Source organism: Alexandromys fortis, unplaced genomic scaffold (genome assembly GCF_014885135.2).
Source record: "Alexandromys fortis isolate MF-2015 unplaced genomic scaffold, M_Fortis_MF-2015_v1.1 scaffold_262, whole genome shotgun sequence".
In the NCBI taxonomy this organism is placed as follows: Eukaryota; Metazoa; Chordata; class Mammalia; order Rodentia; family Cricetidae; genus Alexandromys; species Alexandromys fortis.
Genome location: NW_026068147.1, coordinates 1,346,938 through 1,360,830, shown reverse-complemented (window position 1 = coordinate 1,360,830; position 13,893 = coordinate 1,346,938). Strand labels below are relative to the sequence as shown.

The following is a 13,893-nucleotide window of genomic DNA, read 5'->3' as shown; positions in this document are numbered from 1 at the left end:
GCACAAAACTCAAATCCAAATGGATCAAAGATTTCAACCTAAAGCCAGCCACACTGAACCTCACAGAAGAAAAAGTGGGAAGTACACTTGAACGCATTGGCACAGGAGACCACTTCCTAATATAACCCCAGTGGCACAGACACTGACAGAAACAATTAATAAATGGGACCTCCTGAAACTAAAAAGCTTCTGTAAATCAAAAGACATGGTCAACAAGACAAAATGACATCCTACAGAATGGGAAAAGATCTTCACCAACCCCACATCAGACAGAGGGTTGATCTCCAAAATACATAAAGAACTCAAGAAATTGGTCGTCAAAATAATAAAAAGAAAAAAGTGGAGTACAGATCTAAACACAGAACTCTCAACAGAGGAATCTAAAATGGCTGAAAGACACTTAAGGAAATTTAACATCTATATCCTTAGTCAACAGAGAAATGCAAATCAAAACAACTCTGAGATTCCATCCTCCACCTGTAAGAATGGCCAAGATCAAAAACATTGATGACAACTTATGCTGGAGAGGTTGTGGGGTAAAGGGAACACTCCTGCCTTGCTGGTGGGAGTGCAAGCTGGTACAGCCCCTTTGGATATCAGTGAGGTGATTTCTCAGAAAATTAGGAAACAACCTTCCTCAAAACCCAATTATACCACTTTGGGTATATACCCAAAAGATGTTAAACTGTGCCACAAGGACATGTGCTCATCTATGTTCATAACAGCATTGTTGTCATAGCCAGAACCTGACAACGATCGAAATGCCCCTCAACTGAAGAATTAATAAGGAAAAATGGAGTACTACACATCAGAAAAAAAAATACCTTGAAATTTTCAGGCAAATGGATGGAGCTAGAAAACATTGTTTTGAATTAGATAATACAGACCCAGAAAGACAATTATCAAATGTACTCACTCCTAAGTGACTTTTAGACATAAAGCAAAGATAACCAGCCCACAAATCATGATCCCAGAGAACCTAGACAACAATGAGGGCCCTAAGAGAGACATATATGGATCTAGCCTACATGGGAAGTAGAAAAAGACAAGATCTCCTGAGTAAATTGGGAGCATGGGGACCTTGGGAGAGGGTTAAAGGGGAGGGTTTGGGCTGGGAGGGGAGCAGAGAAAAATGTAGAGCTCAATAAAAATCAATAAATACATGTATTGGCTAGTGAAAGCATAAGATCCAATGTTAACTTGCACAGCTTTGGAGTGTCTGTCTCAGCTCCATAGGCGTTTGCTAAAATGCATAGACTTTGGGTCTGGATAATTTTAATGTGATTTTTTTTCTTCTTTGCAGTTCCTTTACAATAAAGTTTTAATTTAAAAAAATTTAAAAAGAGAAGCATAATGTGCTAATTAATATCTGCCAAGGACGCCTCATTGACTGGAGTCCTTATGGCTCCCCTCAAGGAAAATATTCTCTGAGTTAAGATGACAGCTGTATAGTTTGGATGGAACTTAGACATTAGTTTTTCCACTAATGAACCTATCTGAAGGCATGGAGTTGGAATGTCTAGTCCTCTCCTGCAATCTGCCAATTAGATTCAGACTAACATGTGGAAACTGGCAAGTGCCTTCCACCCTCTTAAGGTACGGGAAGGAAAATTAAACATTAAAATGATAAATAAACTTTTGTCTTTTAGACAAATCAAAGCCAGCCTTTGATGGCATGTGTTCCATTACCCCACATGCTAATGAAGGGGCTTGTACAATAGCACCCAAATAATTACAGCATCACTTGTGAATGCTGTGCCCCTTCATACCTGTGTTAATTCTAGTCTGTCCTGAAACTTAACCTCTGAAAATTTATACATTCTTAGAGCAAGGTCAGCAATCTGGACACCGGTGAAGTTGCCAAGGCCATGGCAAGACTTACTTACCTGTGATGATCCTGGTACAGAAGCTCACTGAGGGAATATTAAAAAGAACATGTCAAATGGTTGAACTGGTTATGGAAGTTATTATGGGAATATTGCATTAACTGCTGCTGCTACCGCAACAGCTAGAGTAGTGTTTCATGAAGAAATGCAAGCTGCTGAGTTCTTCAGAGACTGGCATGAGCATTCTACAGAACTTTGGACTCAGCAAAATAAAAGAGTGAGATAGTCAGTGACAGAGATTTGAGACAAGCTGTTATACTGTTGGGAGATCAGTTAGAAATATTAAAGGAGCAGGTAAAATTAAATGTGATTGGGATGCAATGTCCTATTGTATTACACTTTAAAATCCAATAATAGCAAGTATGACTGCAGAAAGGTTATATGTACTTGATGGGTCACTCTAATTCTTCTCAAATGCTTTATGATTTACAGCAAGATATTACGGAGACTTTTACAAAAAGGTCACCTGATACAACAGGATTGGATACTACGGAAAGCCTTGCAGATTCCATAGCCTCATTTAACCTTGTGAATCACTTTAATGGATTTCTTGTTTTAGGAAGTGTTATTCTTGTTCTAGCAATGTAGCCTTATTGGCTTTAAACTGTTTGGGCTTACTTGCATAAGACTATAAAACAGATAGAGAAAAGGGTGCATAATTTCCAATATAATTAATTGTCGCATATACAAAGGGGGGATATGTTAGGGGAGTTCCTCACTTCTACACCTGGCTTGATTCTGGAGTCTTGGCACCTAGCTTTAACTGTTAACTTTTGTCTCCAGTACCTTCTGTTTGAAGTATCTAAATCTTATCTGAGTTTCCTAAAGGTTGAAAGTCTATGCAAAAGCTGGTTGCAGGAGGCAAGATGTCTCTTAACAGAAAATTTGTGTTGGCTTTGTCAAGACGTTTTGGTATATGGAAATTGATATGCTGAAGGTGTGAACTGTGTAACAATACAAAGGCCCTTTGTGGACTGGAGAAATGGCTCAGTGGTTAAGAGCACTGCCTACTCCTTTGGAGGTCCTGAGTTCAATTCCAGCAACCACATGGTGGCTCACAACCACCTATAATGGGATCTGATGCCCTCTTCTGTCATGCTGGCATATATGCAAATAGAGCACTCATATGCAGAAAGAAATATTTTTTTAAAAGGCCCTTTGCAACGTGTTATTTTTTACTCGAGCCCCACATTGGAAGGCCAAAATGTTGTTGGTTTTTTTTTTTAAATTACTCTTTAGTTCTTTTGGGGGCCCACCACCCAGCTCCTTAAAAAAAAATCACACACAAAGAGTCTTATTCTTACTTATGAATGGCTGGCCTTAGCTTGGCTTGTTTCTTGCCAGCTTTTCTTAACTTCAATTATCCCTGACTACCTTTTGTCTCTGAGATTTTACCTTATTTCTGTATATCTCACTTTCACTCTAACGGCCTGGCTGCCGGGTGGCTGGCCCGATGTCCTGCTCTTTGTTCTACCTTGCTCCTCCTCCCCCTCCTCCAGATCTCTCCTTCTACATATGCTCTCTGCCTGCCGGCCCTGCCTATCCTTTCTCCTGCTTTGCTATTGGCCGTTCAAGTTCTTTATTAGACCATCAGGTGTTTTACACAGGTAAAGAATCACAGCTTCACAGAGTTAAACAAATGCAACATAAACAAAAGCAACACATCTTTACATCATTAAACAAATATTCTACAAAAAGCAACACAGCTCAAAACAGTATTCTACAACATCAAAGTGGCAGTGAGTCAGCCAGCCATAGGCTGGGCCCTGCAGCTGACAAGGCTAAATTCATCCTTCAAGTACTTCTGTGTCTTCTCCTCACGGACCCGCGTGAACCCACACTGATACAACAGGGAGGTTCAGAATAAAGGTGCCCAGTGCAACTACTCCATTAGAATCAGCGGTCATAGCTAATTCTGCCTCTCTTCACTTGATGCTTGCAGAGTTACCACTGGACTGCAAAACAGAAAGTCCATTTGCTGGCCAACCAATTACAAAATGACGATGCCATGAACATCTTACATACTGTTATGGCTGACATCAATTTACCTTTGATGATCACAGATGCATTATGGGTACAGCCTTTTTCAGTGCAACCCTCCATACTGCATGAAAAAAAAGAACGCACAGGATAAGTCCTTAGCTACAGGAAAGTCTTAGTCAGCAGTTTTATTTTCCACACCTTTAGGCTTTAGTGAAAATAGTGCCCACTGTTAGTTAGAGCGAAGTCAGCACTTGATGAGTGCCGGTTCACCTGGTACCTTTTGGCGCACAGTACACTGAAAGATGATTGCTGGTATTCATTCTGTCTTGCCAAGATGACCACTGCCTGTATTTCTTCCCTAAAAATGAGTTCTAGGTGTTACTCCGGTATATTATCGTTTTAATGGAGTAGATGGACACATCCACAAAAGTTAAGAAAGTGCCATGCTCTGGAGCCAAGGCAGGCCACAAATCTATCATCTTCCAGCCTCGGCCTCCTCAACACTGGATTCACAGGCATGCGCGACCACACCGGCTCTGCTGCTTTCCTTAGGTGTGGGTTTTCTTATGGTTTTGAAGGCGGGAACCGTGACTGAAGTCTTTCCCACAGATGTCACATCTGTGCGGCTTTTCTCCAGTGTGAACTCTCTGGTGTGTTTGAAGACTTGAGAGCTGACTGAAGCCCTCCCCACACTCCTCACACTTGAAGAGTTTCTCCTTTGTGTGAGTAATCAGATGGACTCGAAGCTTTGAGGGGAAACGGAAGGCCTTTCCACACTCCTTACATTTGTGAGGTTTCTTTCCCATGTGGTCCCTCTGATGGTGGCGAAGGTCCGTGCAGGTGTCAAAGAATTTCCCACACTCCTGACATCTGAAAGGTTTCTCTTCAGCGTGGTATCTCTGATGGTAGGTAAACTGAGAACTGTATATAAAGCCCTTTCCACACACATCACACTTGTATGGCGTCTCCCCAGTGTGGACTCTGTGATGGTAATGGAGGCCAGAGGAGCGACTGAAGCCTTTCCCACATATATCACACTTGTATGGTTTTTCTCCAGTGTGAACTCTCTGGTGGGCTTGAAGACGTGAGCGCTGGCTGAAGCCCTTCCCACACTCCTCACACTTGAAGAGTTTCTCCTTCATGTGAATGCTCAGATGGACTCGAAGATTGGAGGGCAAACTGAAGGCCTTTCCACACTCCTTACATTTGTGAGGTTTCTCTCCTGTGTGCATCCTTTGATGGTGGCGAAGTTCTGTGCTCCTGCCAAAGCCTTTCCCACACTCCTGACATTTGTAGGGTTTCTCTCCAGTGTGGCATCTCTGATGGTAGATGAACTGAGAACTGTACCTAAAGCTCTTTCCACACACATCACACTTGTATGGCTTCTCCCCAGTGTGAACTCTCTGGTGGGAATGAAGGCCAAATAAGCGACTGAAGCCTTTCCCGCACACCTCACACTGGTGTGGTTTTTCTCCAGTGTGAACTTGCTGTTGTGACTGATAATCCAGGAGCTGACTAAAGCTCTTATCACACTCTTCACACTTGTAGACTTTCTTCTCTGAGTGGACCCTCTGAGAAGCGGGATCCAACCCGCAACTGAAGCCTTTCCCACACTCCCGACTCTTAGACGGTTTCTTTCCAGTGTGTGTTACTTGGTGTTGTTTAAGATTTGAACTATAGCGGAAGCCCTTCCCACACACTTCACATTTGTATGATTTCTCCCCAGTATGAACTCTCTGGTGGGCGCGAAGCCTCGAGGACCGACTGTACCCCTTCCCACAAGTTTCACATTTGAATTGCTTCTCGTCAGTGTGGCTATTCTGATGGACTTGAAGGCTGGAATCCTGGCGGCTGCCTTCCCCATATTCCTTCCGCATACAGGGCTTCTCTCCGGTGTGAGCACGGGAGTGGACATGAAGATCTGCATTTCGGGTGAAGCCTTTCCCACACTCCTCACACTTGTAAGGTTTCTCTCCCTTGTGAGCTCTGCAGTGAATGAGGAGACCCTTGCTACTGCTGAATCTCTTTCCACAGCTCTCACATCGGTAGGGCTTCTGTCCTCTGTTGCTTTTAAGCTGCTTACAAAGCGATGATTTCTTCCTCGAATCTGCAAACACACACAGGTCACACTTCACACAGACCGGCTTATTTCTGCTCTGGTTCTGTGAATTATGCAGACACTTACTTTGGCAATAATTATGAGTTCTTGAGACTGAAAAGTCTCCATGTTCAAGGCAGCTGGTGCTATCTCCTTCGGGATTGCCTGTATTGCCGCTGTTGTCAGAAACCAGAGTGGAATCATCTTGCGGTGCTTGAGAGCGCCTCCTCGGAAAACACCTGCTCAATCCCTGCGCAACCTGCTTCCAGATGCGCCAGCAAGACAGCTCTTCCTGGGCAAGGTGTTTTAGTGCACGTCTCCCAGTAGTCTCCGACTCATGTTCACTCCTGCTGCCTGTAAGAAAGCAGTCGTAGAGATGAGACAGGTTATGGGAGAAGGCCGTACTAAGGGCATGGATGAGATAGACTCCAGGCAGGGCAAAGGTCACCCTGTCCTTGCAACATCACTTGTCCTTTCCTCAGGTCTTCCTAGATGTGGAGCAAGGGTGACTCGCAGTGTTGGGTGGAACCCATTTACAGACTCTGTCTGGTGTGCACCATCAGTGCTACAATAGCTGGAGAGATGGCGCAGTGCTTAAAAGCACTTGCTGATCCTCCAGAGGACCTGAGTTTGGGTTCGGGTACCTACATTAATGGACTTACAACTCCCTGTAATTCCAGCTACAGGGAGTCTAGCTCCACATGCACCATATGCATGGGGCATACAAACACCAACATTTTTTTTTTTTAAATTTGAAAATGAAGAAACAGGAAACAAAACCACGAGCGCTATGGGCACAAAGTCTATCCATGCATCCATGCTCTAACACACAATGACATTAATTAAAAGTGTATTCATCCTTTTTCCTTAGAACTTATGCAAATGGGACTCTTTCAAATTTCAGTTAGAAAACCCTCGAACTTTGTTAGGCCAGTGGGCAGGAGTATCAACATGGACACACTATGGAGCGGACCTGGGAAACAGGTAGCATGGGTTCTCACCAGGATATCTACTTCTCTGGGCTTCTGTTTCCTTCCGCCAAAGCTTTTCTTCTGCTTCCAGTAGAGACACCACATTTGCTTTGTGGGGAAAGCGCCCTAAGAAAAGACAAAACAAATAATTTAAGGTGAACACAAAATTGAAGCACGTTTTTGTCTAAATTACAAAATCCTCAGCACCTGTGTAATTAATGTTAGAAATGTTTTGATCACGAATTGTACTGAGAAGCCAAGGGCTGGGCAGACAGCTCAGAGGCTAACTGCACTTGCTATTAGCATGAGGACAGAGATCGGCCCCCAGCACCCATGGGAACAGCCATGCATGGTCTCCTGATGGCACCTAATATCTCTGGTGCTTTGGCAGACAGTGATAAAGGAGGATGCCTGATGACCTCCATGTGCACACAGATTTGAAGGGAACTTCAAAAGTTAACAGAAATCAAGGTCATGGCCATGCATGTATGACAGAATCTGTTCCATCATGTCTTAACCTTCTCTTGCATCCCTCACTGGAAACCACCAGGCTTTGCTGCAGGAGGTCCTCCAGAACAGATTCTGACATCCTATCCTCATCTTGTCTATTGCAAAGAAAATTCATGCCAAGCAGTGGTGGCACATGCCTTTAATCACAGCACTCAGGAGGAAGAGGCAGGCAGTTCTTTGTGAGCTCAAAGCCAGCTTGGTCTACAAAGCAAGTTCCAGAACAGCCAGGGCTACACAGAGAAACCCTGTCTCTAAAGAAAAAGAAAAAAAAAACCTACTACTATATTGCACCCTGCTTGTTTCTTTACCTATTAATGGATCACAGGCAAAATTAGAAAGACAAAGGACAGGCCTGAGGCATGAATCAGTAGCAGAGCACCTGCTTAGAATCCCCCAGTGAGGGGCTAGGGTGTGGCTCAGTGGTAGAGCCCTGCCTGGAATCCCGCAGTGAGGGGCTGGGGTGTGGCTCAGTGGTAGAGCCCCTACCTAGAATCCCCCAGTGAGGGGCTGGGGTGTGGCTCAGTGGTAGAGCCTGCCTAGAATCCCCCCAGTGAGAGGCTGGAGGTGTGGCTCAGTGGTAGAGCCCCTGCCTGGAATCCCGCAGTGAGGGGCTGGGAGTGTGACACTGTGGGACTACATTTGCCTAGAGGTCACCGGAAAGCTCAAAGTGGCTCAACAGCAGATTCCTACCTAGCATACACAAGACCCTGTATTCTAGTCTCAGAAAAATCCACAGTATTGAGTTAAATTACTCATTTGTGGTTCATGGGAAACAGGGTGTGTTGTCCGTCAAATGTCCCCCCTCCCCTCCCCTCTACCCTCCCCCCACAGTATATGGACATTCTGGATGGTAGATCATCCTGCTGTGGGAGCTGTCTTGGGCCTGGCTACTAATTGCTAAATGTTAGTAGCAGCCATCCCTGAACTGTGAGAAATATGTCTGCTGTGGAATAATTCTTCTGCACACAGTGAATACATATTACTCCCATTGTAATATAAAGAAGCTGACTGGCCTATAGCAAGGCACGATAATGTTAGGCGGGGACAATCAAACAGAGGATACTGGAATAAAGAAGGGTGGAGCCAAGGAGAAGCCAGTCAGCTGTGGAGGAAGCAAGACATAGAAAATGCGATAACAAGCCATAAGCCATGTGGCAAAGCTTAGGTAAGAAATAAGGATTAATTTAAATGTAAGAGTTAGGTAGTAATGAGCCTGGGCTATTGGCCTAGCATTTATAAATAATATTAAGCCTGTGTGGTAATTTGCAAGTAGCTCCAGGGACAGGAAAACTCCACCTGTTACATGAGTCCAGACATTGCCGAATGTTCTCTAACAGAAAATCTAGCTGAGAATCGGTGGTTTAAAAAGATTTTGACTGAGCAGAAACATCAGAAAAATCCCTTTTGTCCTAGGGAATCTTTTCAAATGATCCAGAGCCTTGAGCATCTGAGGACAGAGAGTCTCTGGAAGGCTGAGGTTCGGTGTCACAGGACACCCGTCCTCACCCACAGCAACCAGGTTCTTGAAGTTCTCCAGCATCACGTCTTTGTACAGCTTCTTTTGCATGAGGTTCAGCAGCCCCAGTTCTTCTGTAGTAAACACCAATGCCAAATCCTTGAATGTCACCGCCTCCTGTGACATCAAACAAAAGTCACTTTGATCCAGCTCCCATGGAAGAGGAGAAGCAGAGAGGACACGGTCACATGGGTGCTGCAGACTCAGGGGTCAAAGCAGCCTGAGCCAATAGTTGTTCTGCACTCACACCCCCTCCCCAACAATAGTCTAAACTGACTCTGCTACTCCTCCCTCTGTGTGTATGTGTATGTGTTCTTCCTTGAGGGTGAGGTGAGAAAGGGTCCCACACAGCCCAGGTTGTACTCAAATTCAGTATCACAGAAGATAGATAACCTTGAACCTCTGTTCCTCCTGGCTTTACCCACAGCACTCAAAATTTGGCCATGCATGCCAGGCCTGGATTTTATTTTAACCATGCACGCCAGGCCTGGTTTTTATTTTGGCCATGTATGCCAAGCCTGGTTTATGCAGTGCTAGAGATCAAAGCCAGGGCAGTAGGGGCACTAAGCAAGCACTCTATCTAGCTCCAGCCCCACAAATAGCTATATCATAACCAAAGTAACAAGTTATTTTTCTCAACAATTTTGTAAATCGGTAACAAATGATAACACACAGAGCACCAAACTCAGACTCGTTTTCTACAACACCTCAGTCCCCGAAAAAGACAAAATGCAATATAAAATTACTGAGAAATGCCTGACCTGAAATTCAGCCATTTTCTCTTGTTCCTTTGGAGGAAGGTCACTGTCCTGAGAAGGCATAACTAAGGAAAGATGGAGAAGCCATGAAACAAATGTCAGAACTGTCATTAGCCCAGCTGAAACACTGACCCTCCTGCTTCCAGACACACGCCACCACACACAGCTCAGAAACCAGAAACACACACTGGATTTCAGCGACTAGCAAACCCCTTAGCTCATCTGAGTAGCGAACAACCTATACAACCAACTTCCTTATTCCTACCGTGGAGTTTCAGATTCTGGGAATGGGGGGGACATTCAGCTGATGAGCAAATGAATGATAGGAAAGAAAGGGGAAAAGCAGGATCCAAATGCCTGGCTCCATTTCTGGAAGTACTGCTTACAGTCTCAACACAGGGAATGTTAGGAAATCTTTGTGTCTCACTTTTCCCACAGCATCATTTCTGCCTGCCTCACGGGGGGCGCCAAGAACTAAAGAGCAAGGGAGAGTTATAAGAAGAGGGGATGGAGATTGGAGCTGCTGCTTGCAAAGGACCTGGCTTCTATTTCCAGCACCTACATAGCAGTTCACAACTGTGTGCAATTCCAGTCCAAGGGACCTCTGCGGGTACCAGGTACACACATTGTATACACATTTAGATTCAGGCAAAGTACTTACGTACTTAAAACAATATAAAATCAAAATGTTTTTAAAGACTAGAAAATCCCTTTTCTTATGAGAAAAAAAGCAGATATTCTGCAACATAAATTATATATATATAACATATATATATATACAGTGTGCTCCTATGAAAGTCACCTTTAATTTCTAAAAAGCCTAATTCTGACCTAAAATACCTTAACTAAATATTTTTACCCTATAGTAATATTTTATTGACACTGGTATCTAAAAGGCATCATTTTATTAGCTGAACAAAAATGAAGGAAACAGATATGAACCTGAAAAAAAAATGGACTGCAAGAGGTTAAGGGAAAACAACACGCATCTACTCAGTACCTTTGGAGACAGTAGCTCAGTATCCCGGCTGGCCTGGAACTAGTTATGTAGCCCAAACAAGCCACTAAGTCAAAGAAATTGACCTGCTTCTACCTCCCCAGTGCTGTGACCAAAGGCTCTCACCATGACATTGGGCCACTTATAACGACAAAGAATGACTGTGGTTCTGATAAAAGTCAGGCCTGTAACCTAAGCCCCTAAGACACAATTTAAAACAAGAAAGACACTGTTGGGAGGTTGGGAAGTTAGCTCAGTGATAGATTGATCTGCCTCCCGAGCACAAGGCCTTGGATTCAGACCTCACTGACAGTTAAAAAGAAACTGTCAAATTTTAATTATCTTTGTATTCTCTGTGTTTTTCAGAATGGGAATACATGCTGATTCAGTTTTATATTTCTGCAATAAGTAACCACCCCCATTTTTCCAGTGTGTATGATGTGCATGTGTACGGATATTTTTGCATGTATGTATAGCGGGAATCTAGCAGAGTCATTGTCTCTAGGGTAACATTAGAATGTAACAGCTGTGTCCCACTGGGTCTAGGGTAGGAGCAGAATGCATTAGTGCTTGTTGGAGGTTCCTAGACCTTGAGGAAACTATTGCAGATCACAGGGATTGTTTTCTATGGTTTATGGAGTTGATTTTCCATCTGTTGCACGACTTTGGTCTCCAGACTATCCAGGCACACCTGGAGCAACTTGAATTACTGGGTACTGCGAACAGTACACAATAAGGACTAAGGCTGCAGGGGTCTGATGGTTTCCTTCAGCGAGCATAAGTAGATCAAAGGGACTTTGGTATGAGGAATTTGTTGTAATCCAAACACAACCTTTGTGTGTCAATTAACAAATATACTTCTGAACGGAGGTTTGAGGTCAAGTTCACAAAAACTGTTCCTCCCTGCGGCCATTGAGCCTAAAATTACATTCTGGAGTGACTCTCCTTGGAACACCCCACAACACACAACACCCAGCATGTATGGGCACCCATGGATGTGGAGGCCTGAGGCTGAAGTCAAGAATCAACCTTCCTTTTCCATCTCATTTATTCACTGAGAGGTAGGGTCTCTCAATCAAACCCAGAGCTCACTGATGAGGGCACTCTGGCTAGGCAGTTTGCTCTGGGGATCCCATCTCAGCTGCCTAAGGTTAAGCTCACCTGACATTTACAAGGGTTTCCGGATCACTTTAACCCTGGAACCACCTCCCCAGCCCTAGATATCAGTTTTTATAAGAATGATACAGACAACATAAATTCCACATCAACTGACGGTAACTAAAGGATAAAACTAAGTCATGAAAGGTGAACAAGAGGAGGCAATGCAGGACCTGGCAAGTTAAAAACATATATACATGGGGCTGGAGAGATGGCTCAACTGTTAAGGGCACTGACTGTTCTTCCAAAAGTTCTAGGTTTGATTCTGAGCAACCACATGGGGGCTCATAACCATACATAATGAGATCTGGTGCCCTCTTCTGCCTGCAGGTGTACATGCAGGCAGAACACTATATACATAATAAATACATCTTTTAACATGTATATATAAAGATGTATGTAATACAGAGGGGGGAGTATTTTCCTAATCATTTCAATTTAAGAAGTGGCTTTGTACTTGAACTCAAGCAATCCTCATATAAATACGTATTAACGAGACGTTTTAACGAGACGACTGATCACAGGCTTAAAAAGAAATGCCAGCTGTATTCTTTCTAATTACACAAGGCCTACTAAACCAAGTGTGGAGACTCACTCACCTGTAATCCCAGCACTGGGGAGGTGGAGGCAGATGACAAGTAAGAGGTTGTCTTTGGCTGCACAGTAAGTCTGAGGCCACCTGGGTTACACTGGGGGGGGGGACAATGCCTCGGGCGTTAAGAGCCCTTGCAGGCCTTCCAGAAGAACAGAGTTAGTCTCCAGCACCCATATCAGCACTACAAACGCCTGGGACTCTCTTTCCCGCTCTCCGCCCCCCCCCCCACCCAACACGCACTTAAAAAAAAAAAAAAACAAAAACAAAAAACTGCCTGGAACCCGTACTCTAGGGATCTGACGGCCCCTACTACTAGCTTCCTCAAGCACCCTTGCGTTCTCGTTCTCTCCTCTCTATCTGCGTTCTCGTTCTCCTCTCTCTCCTCTCTCTCTTCCTCTCCCTCTCTCCCTCTCTCGCTCCTCCCTCTCTCCCCCCGCCCCGAAACACGCACTAAAAAAAAAATCTTTTGAACAGATTAAATGTGATTATGTTTCTGGTGGCCATTTCCCGGGTCAAGGGACCCCGATGAACTGAAGGGACACCCCAACAGAATAGCGCCTTTGGCGCAGTACCTGGGGCAGTGACGGCTGTAACAAGTCCCTCCTTCCTTGGAGATGCGTTAGGGAAAGGACACGGGGAGACTTTCCCACAGCCAAGGATGGTTCTCGTCACGGGCTCCCAGGAGGAGGACGCCCGAGGATACGGTTGGGACCAAACAAAGGGAGGCGGGCTAATCTGTCCCCATTAGATCCTAACTGCGCGGCAACCCAGCCACAACGGGAGATGCTAAGAGGCGGGGGATGAGAATTGAACTTCCGTTTTCGCACTTCCGGGCTCCAGGAGCGTCGTTTCGCAGGCTAAAAAGACTTGAAAGGGGCTGTTATGGATGCGGGATGCACTCGCCTCCCTCGTCCGAAAGAGAACGGCGGCTTGCTCTCCATGGGCGAACACGGCTTGACTAGTTCTAGCTCCTGAACTACACTTCCCGGAAGCCATCGGAAGAACAAGCGCCCGCCTTCCCTGAAGAGTTTTGGGACACACTTCCCAGAATTACCCCACTGCAAGGAAAGACCTCTTGGGAGCTTTTGGACTACAGCTCCCAGAAGTCCCTTCATCTTCCGATCACTTTATCCGCCTCACAAAGAAAGATCGTAGACCCTTGGGATAAGTGTTGGTCATTCCCTGAACTATTAGGTAGTTTGTATTGTTTTGGAGGTCTCTGGGACAAAATACCCGACAAAAATAACATTAGGAGGGCTGGAGGGATGGCTCAGAGGTTAAGAGCATTGCCTGCTCTTCCAAAGGTCCTGAGTTCAATTCCCAGCAACCACATGGTGGCTCACAACCGTCTGTAATGAGGTCTGGTGCCCTCTTCTGGCCTGCAGACACACACACAGACAGAATATTGTATACATAAAAAA

At 44.7% G+C, this 13,893-nt stretch overlaps 1 protein-coding gene across 5 annotated transcripts in view; it reads right to left on the bottom strand.

The window, feature by feature from the left end:
* Positions 1–3,517: 3,517 nt before the first annotated feature.
* LOC126491411 (zinc finger protein 226-like) overlaps positions 3,518–13,893 on the bottom strand; it is a 20,846-nt gene continuing 10,470 nt past the window's right edge. The window contains exons 1-6 of one of the 5 annotated variants that reach the window (XM_050127050.1): positions 13,045–13,874; positions 12,477–12,611; positions 9,726–9,787; positions 8,955–9,081; positions 6,969–7,064; positions 3,518–6,321 (exon numbers count right to left, since the gene is read on the bottom strand). In XM_050127050.1, the coding sequence (XP_049983007.1) occupies positions 4,418–6,321; positions 6,969–7,064; positions 8,955–9,081; positions 9,726–9,785 (2,187 nt within the window). In that variant the 5' untranslated portion in view covers positions 9,786–9,787; positions 12,477–12,611; positions 13,045–13,874 and the 3' untranslated portion in view covers positions 3,518–4,417. Of the gene's footprint in view, positions 6,322–6,968; positions 7,065–8,954; positions 9,082–9,725; positions 9,788–12,476; positions 12,718–13,044 lie in introns of those variants that run through there. The other 4 variants (XM_050127051.1, XM_050127053.1, XM_050127052.1 and 1 more) reach the window with 4 other exon arrangements.